Genomic DNA, 18952 nt, shown 5'->3' with positions numbered 1-18952 from the left:
AAATAAATAAAATGTCCAATTCTTGAATCTCTTTGTGGTCGTCTGTATCGTCCCCACTGGAACTGAAAGAGTTACCGAAATATTTTGAAGGTAATCAAGGTAGATATAGGAATACATCTAGGATATAATAGCTTGACATACATTGAAACATATGCTTGTCAACCATCTACCGGGGTGTGTGTGAGGGGGGAAATAACCCATCCTGCATCCTCCCAATTCAGCACTTGGTGCCTCCACAAGTCTGATTAGTTTAGTCCTATAATGTTGTTTGACTATCAAATTCCATATCAAGTGTATTATAGATAGATAGACGTAAACAATCGTTAAATTCATTTGCAATACTACCACTTGAATTTGTCGGACCACTATCAGAACTACGAGGACAAAATTGCCCAGCATTAAACCGATGGGAAATTGTAAAGGTAAGTGGCATATCGGAGCACTTTGATGTTTTTGACCCCCCATAGAGGCAAAAACGTGACCTTTGACCTTTTTGGTTATAACTCATGCTGTGTGTGAGGGGAGAACAAACCATCCTGCACCCTCTGCATTCAGCGCTTGGTGCCTCCACAAGTTTCAGGAGTTCAGGGTAGCCACTCCCACTTGTTTCAGTTTCACCTTGTTCTGTTGTTCTTTAGAGATTTATATTTGTATATTTTTGTTCATTAATTATTTTTTTTAGATATTATATTTATATTTGTATCTTTTTGTTCATTAATTATTATTTTGTTTAGATACAATTATAATATATTTTAAAGTTGAAGCAGTCAGGGTAGCGAGGTCACTTGTGTTTCACCTTGTTCTGTTGTTCTTTAGAGATTTATATTTTTATCTTTTTGTTCATTTATTATTTTGTTTAGATACAATTATAATATCTTTTAAAGTTGCAGCAGTCAGGGTAGCGAGGACACTTGTGTTTCACCTTGTTCTTTAGAGATTTATATTTTTACCTTTTTGTTCATTTATTATTTTGTTTAGATACAATTATAATATCTTTTAAAGTTGCAGCAGTCAGGGTAGCGAGGCCACTTGTGTTTCACCTTGTTCTGTTGTTCTTTAGAGATTTATATTTTTATCTGTTTGTTCATTTATTATTTTGTTTAGATACAATTATAATATATTTTAAAGTTGCAGCAGTCAGGGTAGCAAGGCCACTTGTGTTTCACCTTGTTCTGTTGTTCTTTAGAGATTTATATTTTTATATTTTTATCTTTTTGTTCATTTATTATTTTGTTTAGATACAATTATAATATCTTTTAAAGTTGCAGCAGTCTGGGTAGCGATGCCACTTGTGTTTCACCTTGTTCTGTTGTTCTTTACAGATTTATATTTTTATCTTTTTGTTCATTTATTATTTTGTTTAGATACAATTATAATATCTTTTAAAGTTGCAGCAGTCAGGGTAGCGAGGCCACTTGTGTATCACCTTGTTCTGTTGTTCTTTACAGATTTATATTTTTATCTTTTTGTTCATTTATTATTTTGTTTAGATACAATTATAATATCTTTTAAAGTTGCAGCAGTCAGGGTAGCGAGGACACTTGTGTTTCACCTTGTTCTTTAGAGATTTATATTTTTACCTTTTTGTTCATTTATTATTTTGTTTAGATACAATTATAATATCTTTTAAAGTTGCAGCAGTCAGGGTAGCGAGGCCACTTGTGTTTCACCTTGTTCTGTTGTTCTTTAGAGATTTATATTTTTATCTTTTTGTTCATTTATTATTTTGTTCAAATACAATTATAATATCTTTTAAAGTTGCAGCAGTCAGGGTAGCAAGGCCACTTGTGTTTCACCTTGTTCTGTTGTTCTTTAGAGATTTATATTTTTATCTTTTTGTTCATTTATTATTGTTTAGATACAATTATAATATCTTTTAAAGTTGCAGCAGTCAGGGTAGCAAGGCCACTTGTGTTTCACCTTGTTCTGTTGTTCTTTAGAGATTTATATTTGCATCTTTTTGTTCATTTATTATTGTTTAGATACAATTATAATATCTTTTAAAGTTGCAGCAGTCAGGGTAGCGAGGCCACTTGTGTATCACCTTGTTCTGTTGTTCTTTAGAGATTTATATTTTTATCTTTTTGTTCATTTATTATTTTGTTTAGATACAATTATAATATCTTTTAAAGTTGCAGCAGTCAGGGTAGCGAGGCCACTTGTGTTTCACCTTGTTTTGTTGTTCTTAATCAATTTGAATTTAAAAATTTTTAGATTTAAAGCTGTATTTATCAACTTATTTTATTACCACGATAGTGTCATGTGCATGGCTGTATCATTTTTTTAGTTGTTGCTGCGTTATTTATGTTTCATGTTGCTTTTGAATTTGAAATTGTCTGTGTTGCAACTACCTCTCCAAAAGCAAATTCTCTCTCCGGGGACACAGGCCAGCTCAAGGCGTCCCTGATCTACCTCTATCTATCTATCTCACTCTCTCTTCCCATCTAGCCCATTTCACTCCACTGCAGAAGGAAGGGCCATCCCAACTAGCCCATTTCACTCCACTGCAGAAGGAATGGCCATCCCATCTAGCCCATTTCACCCCACTGCAGAAGGAAGGGCTATCCCGTTTCACTCTACTGCAGAAGGGCCATCATTTATTATTTTGTTTAGATACAATTATAATATCTTTTAAAGTTGCAGCAGTCAGGGTAGCGAGGACACTTGTGTTTCACCTTGTTCTTTAGAGATTTATATTTTTACCTTTTTGTTCATTTATTATTTTGTTTAGATACAATTATAATATCTTTTAAAGTTGCAGCAGTCAGGGTAGCGAGGCCACTTGTGTTTCACCTTGTTCTGTTGTTCTTTAGAGATTTATATTTTTATCTGTTTGTTCATTATTATTTTGTTTAGATACAATTATAATATATTTTAAAGTTGCAGCAGTCAGGGTAGCAAGGCCACTTGTGTTTCACCTTGTTCTGTTGTTCTTTAGAGATTTATATTTTTATATTTTTATCTTTTTGTTCATTTATTATTTTGTTTAGATACAATTATAATATCTTTTAAAGTTGCAGCAGTCTGGGTAGCGATGCCACTTGTGTTTCACCTTGTTCTGTTGTTCTTTACAGATTTATATTTTTATCTTTTTGTTCATTTATTATTTTGTTTAGATACAATTATAATATCTTTTAAAGTTGCAGCAGTCAGGGTAGCGAGGCCACTTGTGTATCACCTTGTTCTGTTGTTCTTTACAGATTTATATTTTTATCTTTTTGTTCATTTATTATTTTGTTTAGATACAATTATAATATCTTTTAAAGTTGCAGCAGTCAGGGTAGCGAGGACACTTGTGTTTCACCTTGTTCTTTAGAGATTTATATTTTTACCTTTTTGTTCATTTATTATTTTGTTTAGATACAATTATAATATCTTTTAAAGTTGCAGCAGTCAGGGTAGCGAGGCCACTTGTGTTTCACCTTGTTCTGTTGTTCTTTAGAGATTTATATTTTTATCTTTTGTTCATTTATTATTTTGTTCAAATACAATTATAATATCTTTTAAAGTTGCAGCAGTCAGGGTAGCAAGGCCACTTGTGTTTCACCTTGTTCTGTTGTTCTTTAGAGATTTATATTTGCATCTTTTTGTTCATTTATTATTGTTTAGATACAATTATAATATCTTTTAAAGTTGCAGCAGTCAGGGTAGCAAGGCCACTTGTGTTTCACCTTGTTCTGTTGTTCTTTAGAGATTTATATTTGCATCTTTTTGTTCATTTATTATTGTTTAGATACAATTATAATATCTTTTAAAGTTGCAGCAGTCAGGGTAGCGAGGCCACTTGTGTATCACCTTGTTCTGTTGTTCTTTAGAGATTTATATTTTTATCTTTTGTTCATTTATTATTTTGTTTAGATACAATTATAATATCTTTTAAAGTTGCAGCAGTCAGGGTAGCGAGGCCACTTGTGTTTCACCTTGTTTTGTTGTTCTTAATCAATTTGAATTTAAAATTTTTAGATTTAAAGCTGTATTTATCAACTTATTTTATTACCACGATAGTGTCATGTGCATGGCTGTATCATTTTTTTAGTTGTTGCTGCGTTATTTATGTTTCATGTTGCTTTTGAATTTGAAATTGTCTGTGTTGCAACTACCTCTCCAAAAGCAAATTCTCTCTCCGGGGACACAGGCCAGCTCGGCGTCCCTGATCTACCTCTATCTATCTATCTCACTCTCTCTTCCCATCTAGCCCATTTCACTCCACTGCAGAAGGAAGGGCCATCCCAACTAGCCCATTTCACTCCACTGCAGAAGGAATGGCCATCCCATCTAGCCCATTTCACCCCACTGCAGAAGGAAGGGCTATCCCGTTTCACTCTACTGCAGAAGGGCCATCCTATCTAGCTCATTTCACTCCACTGCAGAAGCAATGGCCATCCCATTTAGCCCATTTCACCCCACTGCAGAAGGAAGGGCTATCCCATTTCACTCTACTGCAGAAGGAAGGGCCATCCCATCTAGCCCATTTCACTCCACTACAGACAGAAGGGCCATCCTATCTAGCTCATTTCACTCCACTGCAAAAGGAAGGGCCATCCCATTTAGCCCATTTCACTCCACTGCATGCAGAAGGAAGGGTCATCCCATCTAGCACATTTCAGTACACTGCAGAAAGAAGGGCCATCCCATTTCACTCTACTGCAGAAGTAAGGGCCATCCCATCTAGCACATTTTAGTCCACTGCAAAAGGAAGGGCCATCCCATCTAGCCCATTTCACTCCACTGCAGAAGTAAGGGCCAATCCATCTAGCCCATTTCACTCCACTGCAGAAGGAAGGGCTGTCCCATCTAGCCCATTTCACTCCACTGCAGAAGTAAGGGCCAATCCATCTAGCCCATTTCACTCCACTGCAGAAGGAAGGGCCGTCCCATCTAGCCCATTTCACTCCACTGCAGAAGGAAGGGCCATCCCATCTAGCCCATTTCACTCCACTGCAGAAGTAAGGGCCAATCCATCTAGCCCAATTCACTCCACTGCAGAAGGAAGGGCCGTCCCATCTAGCCCATTTCCCTCCACTGCAGAGGCAAGGGCTATCCCAACTAGCCCATTTCACTCCACTGCAGAAGAAGAGCCATTTTCCTCACTTAATTTTCCATTTTACTCTATATTCCTGCACTGTCCTCTTCCACATATTCCTCTGATATTGGAAGTAATCGATTCCATCGTCTGCATTACCTGCCTCTCCTGGTGATATGTGCTGGTCCAGTCTGTTTACGAGTCCATCTACTCGGTATCATCTAGGTGACCACACCCTCTCCACTAGTTTCATGTATAATATTATCTTGTATTTCTGTTTATTCCTGAAACCTTGGCTGCTGACCATGTCTTAGGACAGCACCGGATTCATTGATACACAGGAGCGTAGCAAGAGAAGTGAGGGCCCTTTTAACATCTCCCTTATCAGCCCTTATTTTATTGTCGCTTTTGCTCGGTGCCCTTAAACCATCAGGGCTTACTTCGCCCATGTACTAATTGAGATCTGCTTGTTGAGTGGAAGATCCTTATCACGAAATAATGATTAGTTTATTTATAAACATCTAAAGAGCTACCATGCTATGTGTGAGGGGAGAACAACCCTTCCTGCACCCTCTGCATTCAGTCCTTGGTGTCTCCACAAGTCTGATTAGTTTGGTCCTTAATATAATTGTTTATACTTCACATCAAATTGGTTTAGTCCTTAATATATTTGCACTTCAAGTCGGATTAGTTTAATTTTTAATATATTTATAAACATCTAAATATTTCACTCCACTGCAGAAGCAAGGGCATCCCATCTAGCCCATTTCACTCCACTGCAGAAGGAAGAGCCATTTTTCTAGTTGCTGGCTGTCCAATATCTCTTAGGACAGCACCGGATTCATTGATACACAGGAGCGTAGCAAGAGAAGTGAGGGCCCTTTTAACATAATTATTTGCACTTTAAGTCAGATTAGTTTTAGTCCATAACATCTATCATGCTGTGTGTGAGGGGAGAACAGCCCTTCCTGCACCCTCTGCATTCAGCGTTGGTGCCTCCACAAGTCTGATTAGTTTAGTCCTTAATATATTTATAAACATCTAAATGGCTACCATGCTATGTGTGAGGGGAGAACAAACCATCATGCACCCTCTGCATCCAGTGCTTGGTGCCTACACAAGTTTGTTTAGATCTTTTAAAGTTGCAGCAGTTCAGGGTAGCGACTCCCACTTGAGTTTTACCTTGTTCTGTTGTACTTTGTAGATTTATATTTGTATCATTTTGCTCATTTATTATTTTCATTTTCTTTAGATTTAAATTTGTATTTATCAACTTATATACCATGATAGTGTCATGTGCATGGCTGTATTTTTTTATTGCTTTTTTTAGTTGTTGCTGCTTTATTTATGTCGCTTTCGAGTTCGAAATTGACAGTGTTGCAACTACCTCTCCAAAAGTCACTTCTCTCTCTGGGGACCAAGGGCAGCTCGGCGTCCCTGATCGTACTACCTATCTACCTCTATCTGCTCTGTCCATTTCACTCCACTGCAGAAGGAAGGGCCATCCCAACTAGCCCATTTCACTCCACTGCAGAAGGAATGGCCATCCCATATAGCTCATTTCACTCTATTGCAGAAGGAAGGGCCATCCCATCAAGTCCATTTCACTCTACTGCAGAAGAGCCATTTTCCTCACTTAATTTTCCATTTTATATCCCTGCACTGTCCTCTTCCACATATTCCTCTGATATCTGAATGAATCGATTCATCGTTTACAATACCTGCCTCTCCTGGTGATATGTGCTGGTCCAGTCTGTTTACGAGTCCATCTACTCGGTATCACCTAGGTGACCACACACTCTCCAATAGTTTCATGTATAATATTATCTTGTATTTCTGTTTATTCCTGAAACCTTGGTTGCTGACCATGTCTTATATTATAGCACCGGATTCATGGATACACAGGAGCGTAGAAAGAGAAGTGAGAGCCCTTTTAACATCTCCCTTTATATCAGCCCTTTATTTTATTGTCACTTTTGCTCGGTGCCCCTAAACCATCAGGGCTTACTAAGGCCCTGCACTAATTGAGATATGCTTGCTGAGTGGAAGATCCTTACCACGAAATAATGATTAGTTTAATCCTTAGTATATTTATAAACATCTAAAGAGCTACCATGCTGTGTGTGAGGGGAGAACAACCCATCCTGCACCCTCTGCATTCAGCGTTGGTGCCTCCACAAGTCTGATTATTTAGTCCTTAATTATTTCCACTTCAAGTCCGATTAGTTTAGTACTTAATATGTTTGCACTTCCAAGTCTGATTAGTTTAATCCTTAATATATTTATAAAAATCTAACCATGCTATGTGTGAGGGGAGAACAACCCTTCCTGCACCCTCTGCATTCAGCCCTTGGTGCCTCCACAAGTCTGATTAGTTTAGTCCTTAATATAATTATTTGCGCTTCAAGTCGGATTGGTTTAATCTTTAATATATTTATAAACAAAGGGCCATCCCATCTAGCCCATTTCACTCCACTGCAGAAGGAAGAGCCATTTAATATCTTCGTGGACGTCTGTATCATCCCCATTGGAACTGAGAGTGTTACAGGTATATTTTGAAGGTAATCAAGGAATACATCTAGGATATAATAGCTTGACATACATTGAAACATGTATGCTTGTCAAACTTAACACAGATTTCACATAATTATAATTTCCTTGTTGTTGATACATAAATAAATATAAAAAGTAGGATGTCTCTTGAAGAATTTTTCTGAATCAGTATGACTCATAAGTTAGGATGATATACATTTATCTTTCCGTTGCATGTCATAACATTCTGTGAAAGCCTATATAGGATGGTGAACAAATTCCATTTTCATTATCACGTCCAATTCTTGTATCTCTTCGTGGTCCTCTGTATCGTCCCCACTGGAACCGAAAGAGTTATCGACATATTTTGAAGGTAATCAAGGTAGATATAGGAATACATCTAGAATATAATAGCTTGACATACATTGAAACATATGCTTGTCAAACATCCACCATTCTGTATGTGGGAGAAAACAAACAAACCATCCTACATCCTCTCCATTCAGAGCTTGGTACCTCCACAAGTCTGATTAGTTTAGTCCTTAATATATTTATAAACATCTAAAGAGCTACCATGCTATGTGTGAGGGGAGAACAAACCATCCTGCACCCTCTGCATTCAGCGCTTGGTGCCTACACAAGTTTGTTTAGATCTTTTAAAGTTGCAGTAGTTCAGGGTAGCCACTCCCACTTGAGTTTTACCTTGTTCTGTTGTACTTTATAGATTTATATTTGTATCATTTTGCTCATTTATTATTTTCATTTTCTTTAAATTTAAATTTGTATTTATCAACTTATTTAATTACCATGATAGTGTCATGTGCATGGCTGTATTATTTTATTGCTTTTTAGTTGTTGCTGCTTTATTTATGTTTAATGTTGCTTTTGAGTTCGAAATTGACTGTGTTGCAACTACCTCTCCAAAAGTCACTTCTCTCTCCAGGGACCCAGGCCAGCTCGGCGTCCCTGATCGTACTAGCTATGACAGTGTCATACATAATTTAGCTGTCTATGGTCACAAAAATGGAAGTGAAGGCATCAGGTTATGCTGGGCACAAAAATGGCAGCAAAGGCATCGGGTTAAACATGACCACATATGTGGGAAGAGGCTAGTAAAGAGAAGGTATAGAAGAAAATCAGAATGTATGCCAGCAAATGTATGTAAAAATCAAAAACAAATCGATGCTGTTTGGGGAATAAATACATGACACGACCAACCAGACATTCACCCCGGCTAAATCTGTAGCAGATGTCACAGGCTGATCAGACATTCTGAGGAGGGAAGCAGGCCTGGCACACGAATGCAGGGGCACCCTAATATAGACTGGGCTGAAACAAGACACCATAGAGCTGGCCCCTGCATTCTGTGCCAGAATTGACCAATTATGGCAAAAGGAAACTGTTCAACCCCAGTAATTTGGCCGAAATGCACTACTCGTACTGCAGACCCAGTGACTCCATTCCATACCATATGTACTTTTGACACAAGTCAGGGCAATATTTTTATTCCATCCTCGTCATCACCGCCACCTCATTTCACCCTTTCAATTATTGGCAGATCTACAGCAGAAGTGTCATTAGTCACATGTCCCATTTGCCTCTGTATCCTGCACTTGCCAGTCTTATCACCATGTCATCACAACTTCTGTTCATCATGTTTGACACAGTACTTTAAATTTCACTTGTCCCATTTGCTTCAACATGACAATATCACACCAAGTCCATCGTCAATTTCCACTCCTTTATGCCATTTGAAAGTATCGTGTTATTTGTGTGGCGTTATGTTCAGCAGTTCAGTTGCAACTACCTCTCCAAAAGTCACTTCTCTCTTCGGAGACCCATGCCAGCTCGGCGTCCCTGATCATACTATTTATCTACCTCTACCTATCTCACTCTCTCTTCCCATCTCTCTTGCCCATTTCACTCCACTGCAGAAGGAAGGGTCATCCCATCTAGCACATTTCACTCTACTGCATGCAGAAGGAAGGGTCATCCCGTCTAGCACATTTCACTCCACTGCAGAAAGAAGGGGCATCCTATTTCACTCCACTGCATAATGACATGAAGGAAGGGCCACTTCATCTAGCTCATTTCACTGCACTGCATATGGAAGGGCAATCCCATCTAGCCCATTTCACTCCACTGCAGAAGGAAGGGCCACTTCATCTAGCTCATTTCACTGCACTGCATATGGAAGGGCAATCCCATCTAGCCCATTTCACTCCACTGCAGAAGGAAGGGCCATCCCATCTAGCACATTTCACTCCACTGCAGATGGAAGGGCCATCCCATCTAGCCCATTTCATTTCACTGCAGAAAGAAGGGCCATCCCATCTAGCTTATTTCACTCCACTGCAGAAGGGTGGGCCATCCCATCTAGCCCATTTAACTCCACTGCAGAAGGGCCATCTACGTTTTCATTTAGATTCTTTGACTAATTTCTTTTCCAAAAATATTTTCCGAAAAACAAATTTAAAAAAAAAATAGATAAATAATTAAGAAGTTTAAGGATTTTTATGAGAGTGCAGTCTAGTCCTTCCCCTTGATAGATCCTTTTACATAATAAATGCCACTGCAACTTTTTGAATCATACCATATTCCATTCCATCATTAATTCTCAATTATTCCAATATATTTTTACACAAGTTTGGTATCATACTGCAGCAAATAAAATTCTCCACACATGCATATGAATTTTATTGCTTGAAGTTGATTGTGCTCAAAGTTATGGTCACTCAAAGCAGTGGGCACATTCTTTTTTTGACATCTTTATATGGCTAAAAACTTGAGCTGAACAAAGCTTAAGTTAAAAAGTATTATTATTATTGCTCAAACCCTCAGTCTGATTTCCCATGTTACATTGTATCACTCACACCAATTGAAAATTATCAGTCTCTCACTTTCTCGTTAATTAGCTAAGACTATAGGCGGGATTGTGCCGACAAATCATCTCATGTTAAAATAATTTAATCAGCAGAAATCCATTATGCAGTTGCTCAACTATCTCCTATTACCTTGATTTAATCAACAACGTAACCATTATGCAGCGGCTAAACTATCAAGTGATTTTGACAAGCCACTTCTAGGCTACGACAGTACATGCAAACAACTTGTCCTCATTGCTAGTTCAATCTTTATAACTACATCATATTTCTGATATCACATGTTAGTTTCAATTGTATGACATTTTCCAATATCTTGGTTTGCCTGAATCTGGATGGAATAGAAGCAAAAAAGGGTTGGCATCAATCACCATCTAAAATATTTGCCTTTTTGCAATATCTGTATTGTGATTGAGATTCGGATTGAGATTTAGGGTATGTACGTATATGCAACAGGAATTCAATAGGATTCTAGGAAAATCCAGCAAGAACACTTACAAGATTGGCTGACCCTATTCGCCTAAATCTATGTTGGTTTAAAGTGTTTGAAACAAGTAAATATAAATGGGTTTGCATCACCAAACTTGGATAATCTTTTATTATGTGACCTTGGATTTCACTTTTAATAAACTTGGATAACCTTGGAAATTACATGCATTGTGATTGAGATTTAAGAGTTATACATCACCATCATACGATTCCACAAAAATCCAGTGAGAGCATCGATTTCTGCAAGATTGGCTGACAAAAAGTTACACAAAGCAGCACCAATTTGACTGGGACACTGTGTGAGAATCAGACACAGATAGCGACAGGTACCATCAAAGAGTTTGGGAGACCACCTGCATGGTCATACAAGGCTAGTCCAGAGGTGCCACCTCAAGCCTGTCACCCACAACATAATCTTATTGTGTAATTGAACATTCTAGTGGCCACAACATTTACTTATTGCACTTTGAAGACTAGTAGAAGCCAGCCACAATCTACATCAACATCGCTTCTTTTTCAAAGTTTGTGAGAACATAACATAAAAATTAATGTTCTTCATGCTAATGTAACATTAACCACTTTCAATTAAAGTTGCGAAACCTTACGCTGAACTGTTTTATGTAACATTACTTCTTGACACAGTCAGTTTGTGAAAAAACATAGTTAGGTATCGAAAACACACAACAAAAATGGCAGACTTTCACAAATACATATACCGTAAACCATTCTCACTTTTCCGGTTTACAATCGTCAATATAATTTGTAGCTTGATTTTGCTTCACAACAATGAAACGCAAGCAAGACTTGAGACTTTTCCATCGTGGAGCACTGAGGATACCAACCAATCCATATGTGCCATTCAGAATTTAGAAGATATCTATGGATATGAAGCAGTGTCTATCAAAGGTACAAGGGATCAGGACTGCAGCGTTCACGTCAAAGTTCCTGAAGGATCTGCCATCCTATTTGACATCATAGATGGTCACTTGAAAGGTACAGATTACTTATATGTGGAAAAGATAGGTAACCATGGTAACCTGAGAAATGACTCCTACAAGTATACAAGCTTCACAGGATCTTCGCTCCCATGTCACACTGTGTTGTATAATTCAGAGTTGATCATTGATTTTCGTTGCAACATCACATTCTTCGTAATTGAAATATCAGCAGAACAAAATTTCTTTGAATATCGTGAACCTGATGCTATGAATGAATCATCTAAATGCAACAATATGGACGATTACGATGGTAAGATTCAATGCAATGAGACCAATTTAGATTTCAACAAACTGTATGTGTTATACGATGATATTTGGACTGCTCCACATCAGTCATATGGTGTCAACTGTGATGTAAACTGCCCCATAAACTGTACATGTGCTCTATCTAACATGGAAGTCATTTATAACTGTACACAACGAGTAGATCAGGCCCTGCAAGAAAGAGTGATGTTGATTTTCCCAAAACAAATTTCCAGTCTGTATTTTATTGGAAATTCAATAAGTTCTATTAAGTCATCAACCTTTGCTACTATAGGATATGAAGTACGTATCTTGCATGTTGATTCAAACAAGCTGCAATGTGCAAATCTGAGTGCAAGTATGTTTCAAAATTTGCCAAAGTTACAAGAATTGGGCCTCACTAATAACAAACTGATCATGTTAAACCCTGGCCTATTGAACACCCTTACTGAATTAACACATTTATGGTTACAACACAATAATTTAAGTGAGCTCCACAAAGAAACATTTTGCAATTTACAAAGCTTACAAATTCTGAACCTATGTTGCAACAATCTCTCCAGCTTACATCCATATCTGTTCCAACACCTTGTAAGCTTGATGGAGCTTGTGTTATATAGAAACAAAATAGCACACCTGGAACCATTGATTTTCAATAATTTGAGCTTTCTTCACATATTAGATATTGGAGCAAACCAATTGGTACATTTAAAACATGGGTTATTTGACAGACTCCGGGGTCTATCTGTACTTTATCTTGATGGAAACAAGCTGGTTCATTTACAATCTGGATTATTTCAAGGACTTCAGAATCTATCGAGACTGTACCTTAATTCAAACAATCTAGTTCTTTTACAATCTGGAATATTTCAAGGACTTCAGACTCTATCGAGACTGTACCTTATATCAAACAAACTAGCCATGGTTGACAAAGGTGTATTTCAAGATCTTGTGTCACTGAAAATGCTATACTTAAATAATAACAACCTTACAACTGTGTATGAAATGTTTATCAATTTAGATGAGCTTTCATCATTAATACTGAATCACAATAAGATATCATTTTTACCAGCTTTTTGTTTCGAAAATGTAAGTAAGATAGACAGTTTGGATTTAACTTACAACACATTGAACAGTATTCATAGTGACGCATTCTCACATTTGAAACATCTTTCAAATTTATCGTTGGCCTATAACAATTTAACTGTATTGGAAACAGGAGTGTTTCATAGTCTCAAGAATTTGTCATACTTGTATTTAAATAATAATTCTCTAGTCTCAATAAGCAATGGCATGTTTGACAATTTATACAATCTTAAGAGGTTAAATCTAGCAGCCAACAATCTTACAACTCTATCATACAATCTCTTCAAAACTTTGATGAAGCTAACTCTGCTAGATTTATCGTTCAACAATCTGAACAATATTCCATACATTGATCACATATCATCATTAACCTTGGTGAAGCTGCGTGGCAATGAGCTTAAAAAGGTTTCAAATCTATTAATTTCAAACTCAAGCAGAAATCTCGAAGTATATGTCGATCAACCTGAAATATGCAAGTGTTTTGTGCCAACATCCGTCAACTGCTCATCAACAAAGAAACAGTCTCAATACCTTACATGTAGCCGACTACTTTCTACTGAAACTTTGATGATATTTATGTGGATATTAGGATCTTGTGCCTTATTTGGCAACATCCTAGTTCTTTACTGGAGGAATCATTTCCACAAAGAGGGGAATAAAGTACAGAATATTCTTCTTGGCAATCTTGCAGTATCTGATTTTCTGATGGGTGTCTACATGATCATTATTGCGTCTGCTGATGTTCATTTTGGACAGTATTTTCCTATGAGTGCTGAATTATGGCGGATAAGTCACGTTTGTAAGCTTGCTGGAGCTCTGTCTATAGTCTCCAGTGAAGCATCTGTACTGTTTATAACTCTTATCAGTATTGATAGGTTTATCTGTATAAAGAACCCATTTACAATTTATAAACTAACAAAAAGATCTACATTAGCGATAGTTTCATTGATGTGGTCCTTTGCTCTTGCAGTAGGAATAGTTCCTTCTATTCTCAGTGGTATTTACCCTAAATTTTATGATAACTCTCATGTATGTATTGGATTACCACTAGCGCAAAATCCAATTTATAGCCATAAGGAAAAAGCAGAAGTTCAATTCGGATTAGGTTCTACATACAGCAAAGCAGTAAATGTCTCTATTTCAAGTGGATCGACCCCGGGAATGTATTTTTCAGTGGCACTGTTTCTTGGCTTTAATTTTTCATGTTTTTTGATTATTTTGGGGTGTTATTTGGACATTATCAGAAGATTTATACGGTCATCTAAAGAAGCAGGGCGTCAAGCTGAAATTGCAGAACAGATGCGATTGACAAGAAAAGTAGCAGCCATAGTAGCGACTGATTTCTGCTGCTGGTTTCCAATCATCATCACTGGAATTCTTGTACAATGTGGAGTGGTTACGATCTCACCAAATTTATTCGCATGGGCAGTGACATTTGTTCTCCCTATCAATTCTGCTATAAATCCATTTTTATACACACTTTCTACTGTCATAGCTGATTATCTGAATCAGAGAAATCAGACCTCTTCTAGTCAAAATCAAAGTGTTTCTCATGAAAAAGTAAAAACAACTTCAACAAAAGTGTAAGCTGTTCTAAATTACATCAAATGATACCTGAATGTGATCCATTACAGCAAAAAAAAACCCAACTTACATTACAATAAGGTGGTCAGGGCAATGAACTCTATGTTCTTCTCGCACAAATAAAATGATGCAGTACAAGCGCTGTAACACATTTTACACAAAGAATTATGCTTGGTTAAGCATACAATATTTCTGCAATTCTCGCTGTCACTTACGTTTGGGTATGCATTGCATATGCGCTCCATCTTGAAATAAACAACATAAATTTTTGTCAAAAAAGCGCACATTTTGTGGTAATAGAATAGATATAAAGGGTGCAGCATTATCCTTTACGTCCCCAACTAAACTGTCCTCGACAGTAAAAACGTTTAATGGGTTCAGCTGAGCCTCACCCATTATTTACGTTTTTACTGCCTCGGATATCATTATTTCTTTATCTTTATTTCTTAAATCAAACTACTGCTAAATTCCATGAGAACTACCTACCGATTGGCCAAAGAAAAGTTTTCATTATCAATTGACCCAATCAGCAACATTGTTAGAATAATTTCACCATGCAAAAAAATTGGGGTGAATTATTTGCAATGCTCCATTCTGATTGGTGATTAAAGTGAAAATATCATGTAATTGACCAATCAGAGGCAATGTTAGATCAGCAGGTAGTGCTCAGGGGGTTAAGAATTATGCTATGAATTATGACCACTTTTAAGTGGTGAAGACTTTCTTTTTGTGTGTTGTTCATGTTACATCATTACTAATGTCTCATTTTAATACACTTTGTAAGTACATTTGTATGAACTTTTCTTTTAATCTAATAAATGGTTTAAAAACTATAAATATACAATATGAATATTTCATTCTTGTGCAATTATTTTATTGCAGTGATAGGTGTACATTTACACTACTGTAATCACCACTGTATCTTATTCTTTTCAGCATATAGCACACACATGTTATATGAAAATTTGATCAATATTGCAATAATACTTGATGCTGCCTGATTCACCATTTCTAGTTTGTTTCTTACAAATATCTAAAAAATTCAGAGGTTGTAAAAAAAAAGTGTCATAATTGATCGTATTATAGCTCTGTTCACTTCAGGGGCACATGTTATTTACTCTATTAGATAGATTGCGATGTTCCAAATGCAGCACATGGACCGTACGTTTTTATGTACTTTAATACGGTGTTAAATATTGCTAGTCTCGGTTCCTAACTGGATTGTGCTCATTCATCATGAAGGAGAACAAGTCGGCTGGAGTCGGCTGGAATAAAGACTATAAATCTGATCGAATCTAATTTAGGTCGATAGAGGGCATAGTGATTGAAAATTAACAATAAGCGCAGGCTACTGAGTCTCTGCCTAATTCAAACAGCCCGCTTTTGATTTTGACTAAAATTTTGACTTAACATGCTGCTTAAACTTAATTGTATTTTTGTGCTCCCCAAATATTATAGTTGCCCAAAACAACATATATTTTGGTAGATTAAAGATCACTACATCCATACATCATGACTTTACTTTCAAAATGAGACTTTTTCATCCTGAAAATTGGGCACAAAAATCAGCATATTTCACATAGCATCTGAGTTTCATACTACGTTGGAATCCAAAATGGGATATCGCAATGTCATTTTTTGTACGCAAAGTATCACACACATTTCAATGGGCAATCTCTGCGTATGGACATCACATATAAATTTAGTCATTTTTTCAACACATCGCTGTACCTTTATTATAATGATTTGTTACAAACAAAATGGATTTGTTACAAACAAAATGGATCATAATAGTAATTAGACTTTCCTTCGTATGTTCATTATCATTGACTGTCTTTTACATATTGTGAAATTTACAACGATGTATCTATGTTTATTTCGCATGTAGAAAATCTTCAAAACTGGCTTTATATGTTACCTCGGTTCGATACAGGAGAGTGGTTTCGAATAGAGCAACATACGTCCGATACCTACGTTTGGAAATCGCAATCTCTCTATGATGAAAGTTAAACTCAAAAAGTTTCAAAGCAAAACAAGCAGGGCCTCAGATTCAGCGAGAATCACAGAATCGATTCTTGTTACATTTATTGTGAGAATCAATTTGTTTCATTGAATTATGCAGTAAGTGAAGTGAGTCAAATATGTGTTTTGATTCTCGCAAACTGGCACAAAATCTAGGTCCTGAAAACGTAACTGAGATGTTATACAAATGTTAACTGTCTCCGAGGGTGATGGTTGAAATATAATCACGAGGTAAAAGATGTATTGAATCAGATTGTGGAATGGAACAATCCATCTTTCACCTCATGATTATATTTTGACCATCACACTCATTAGACAGTTAGTTAATATTTGTATAACGTCTCAGTGCAAGTATCAAACTTGCTGCTGCCAAGAAGAAATCACAATAAAGGTACTGAAACCATATTTGACAAATAAATCGCTCACTCAATATTGAATATGGTATCAATATCTAAATTCCTTCTTTTGTTTACTACAAAGTCCAACAAATGGTTTTAATCCAATTCCACCAGAAATATCCGAATATCAAATTTGACAAGGACAGAATCAAATTTGATTTCTGGTCATATCAAATTTGACTATATACCCCATTTTAATAGTGCAAGTACTGGGTGTTCCCAAAACAAGGCTACATGTAGATTTTTGAAGTTAATATTAACAAATATAAATTTCTTTTTCAACACATAATCTATGTACCCTCTCAAGTTCACAACTTGCATGCATTCCACACATTTCAGGTTCACCCACATTCCTGAGCAAGCTGTTTACGATAACGAAATAGAATGCAACTGAAGTTTCATTACCATCATACAATTGGTGGTGCATCTGAGCAGGCCCAACCAGGGCATGGAAAAGACTTTTTTGTATTATTTTTGCTACATACAATATTAAAAACCTCAAATTCACCACAAAATATGATGGTAAACAATGATTTGGGTTGGTTGGAAACAGCAATACAAACTTCTTTTTAGGCCTACATTAAGTTGTTTTAAGGTACAGAGTTGACACTTAACAAAAACATAAATAAAGGATCAACAAATAATATTTGAAAATGTTACATTATTTTGCTGTACCATCCCAAAATGCTATTCATTTTCCTTATCTAACCTTGGGACACTGTTTCTAAATTCAAAGAAAGAATCCAAAACCTACTTGTACAATGACAACATATTGCACATTATCACCATGTATGTGATATTGTATCAGCCTGCATAGTTGCACATGATCATCATAAACTGGGACCTTTTTTACATATTTCAAATTTCAATTGCACTGACAATTATCAAAGAATATCAAAATATTACATTTTTTGATCAAAGGAAGGGCGGGTTAGTGTAGTGGTCTTCTCACTCGCTTCTCACCACTGTGGCCCGGGTTCAATTCCCCGCGGCGCCAAATGTGAGTTTGGTTGCCGAGCCATGCTCGTCCTCGCAGGTTTTTCTCCGGGTGCTCCGGTTTTCCTCCTGCATCTAAAATCGGACCTCTTCCCATATCCCTGTCCCGTCATATCCGGATGGCATCCCTTAAATTTAGTAGCCTCTGAGCACTATTGGGATTAGCCTGGCTTCGGCCGAATGTTATAAATAAAATTTAAAAAATACCTCATCAAAAGATTTTGAAGGCACTTATTAATGCAGATTTGTAAAAATTCCTTAATGTTGAATGTGTCCTCTTGGATACACACCCACACTGGGCTATACACCCCATAGAAGACAACACCTTTATTTCTCAAATTTGTTCTCGAATGAAGTTACTCATTCAAGTAACCTCATTTGAAATTAACACTCCTTCTGTGGAATATTAAGGTCATGTCTTCCATAGGGGTGTATGGATTTCGACAGAGATAACCCATTGTCATGAAATATACCATCCTCTTTTAATCACTTCTTTGGAGAAAGTTTAAACTTCTATACTTTAAATTTGTTTCTTTCTAAACCTGAGATGTAAATACATAGGCTCAGAAACATAGAATTGCACACCTCAGCTCACTAGAAGAATCAGCAAAACCTGGAGTTTGGACTATACTTTGATCAGCTCGTAATCGGTGGGCCTTATAACATTAGCGGATTAATATCAATATTTTATTTTGAAAA

The 18952-nt window shown here is 36.7% G+C and overlaps 1 protein-coding gene across 1 annotated transcript; it reads left to right on the top strand.

Annotated features, from left to right (window-relative positions):
- The first annotated feature begins 11615 nt into the window (after positions 1-11615).
- On the top strand, positions 11616-15747 carry LOC140145757 (uncharacterized). Its single transcript, XM_072167434.1, has 2 exons — positions 11616-14128; positions 15720-15747. Exons 1-2 carry the CDS (start codon positions 11616-11618, stop codon positions 15745-15747), a joined length of 2541 nt encoding a protein of 846 aa, XP_072023535.1.
- Positions 15748-18952: the final 3205 nt, after the last annotated feature.

Source organism: Amphiura filiformis, unplaced genomic scaffold (genome assembly GCF_039555335.1).
Source record: "Amphiura filiformis unplaced genomic scaffold, Afil_fr2py scaffold_597, whole genome shotgun sequence".
NCBI lineage: Eukaryota > Metazoa > Echinodermata > Ophiuroidea > Amphilepidida > Amphiuridae > Amphiura > Amphiura filiformis.
The sequence above is the reverse complement of the archived record's forward strand: the minus strand, read 5'-3'. Positions and strand labels throughout refer to the sequence as shown.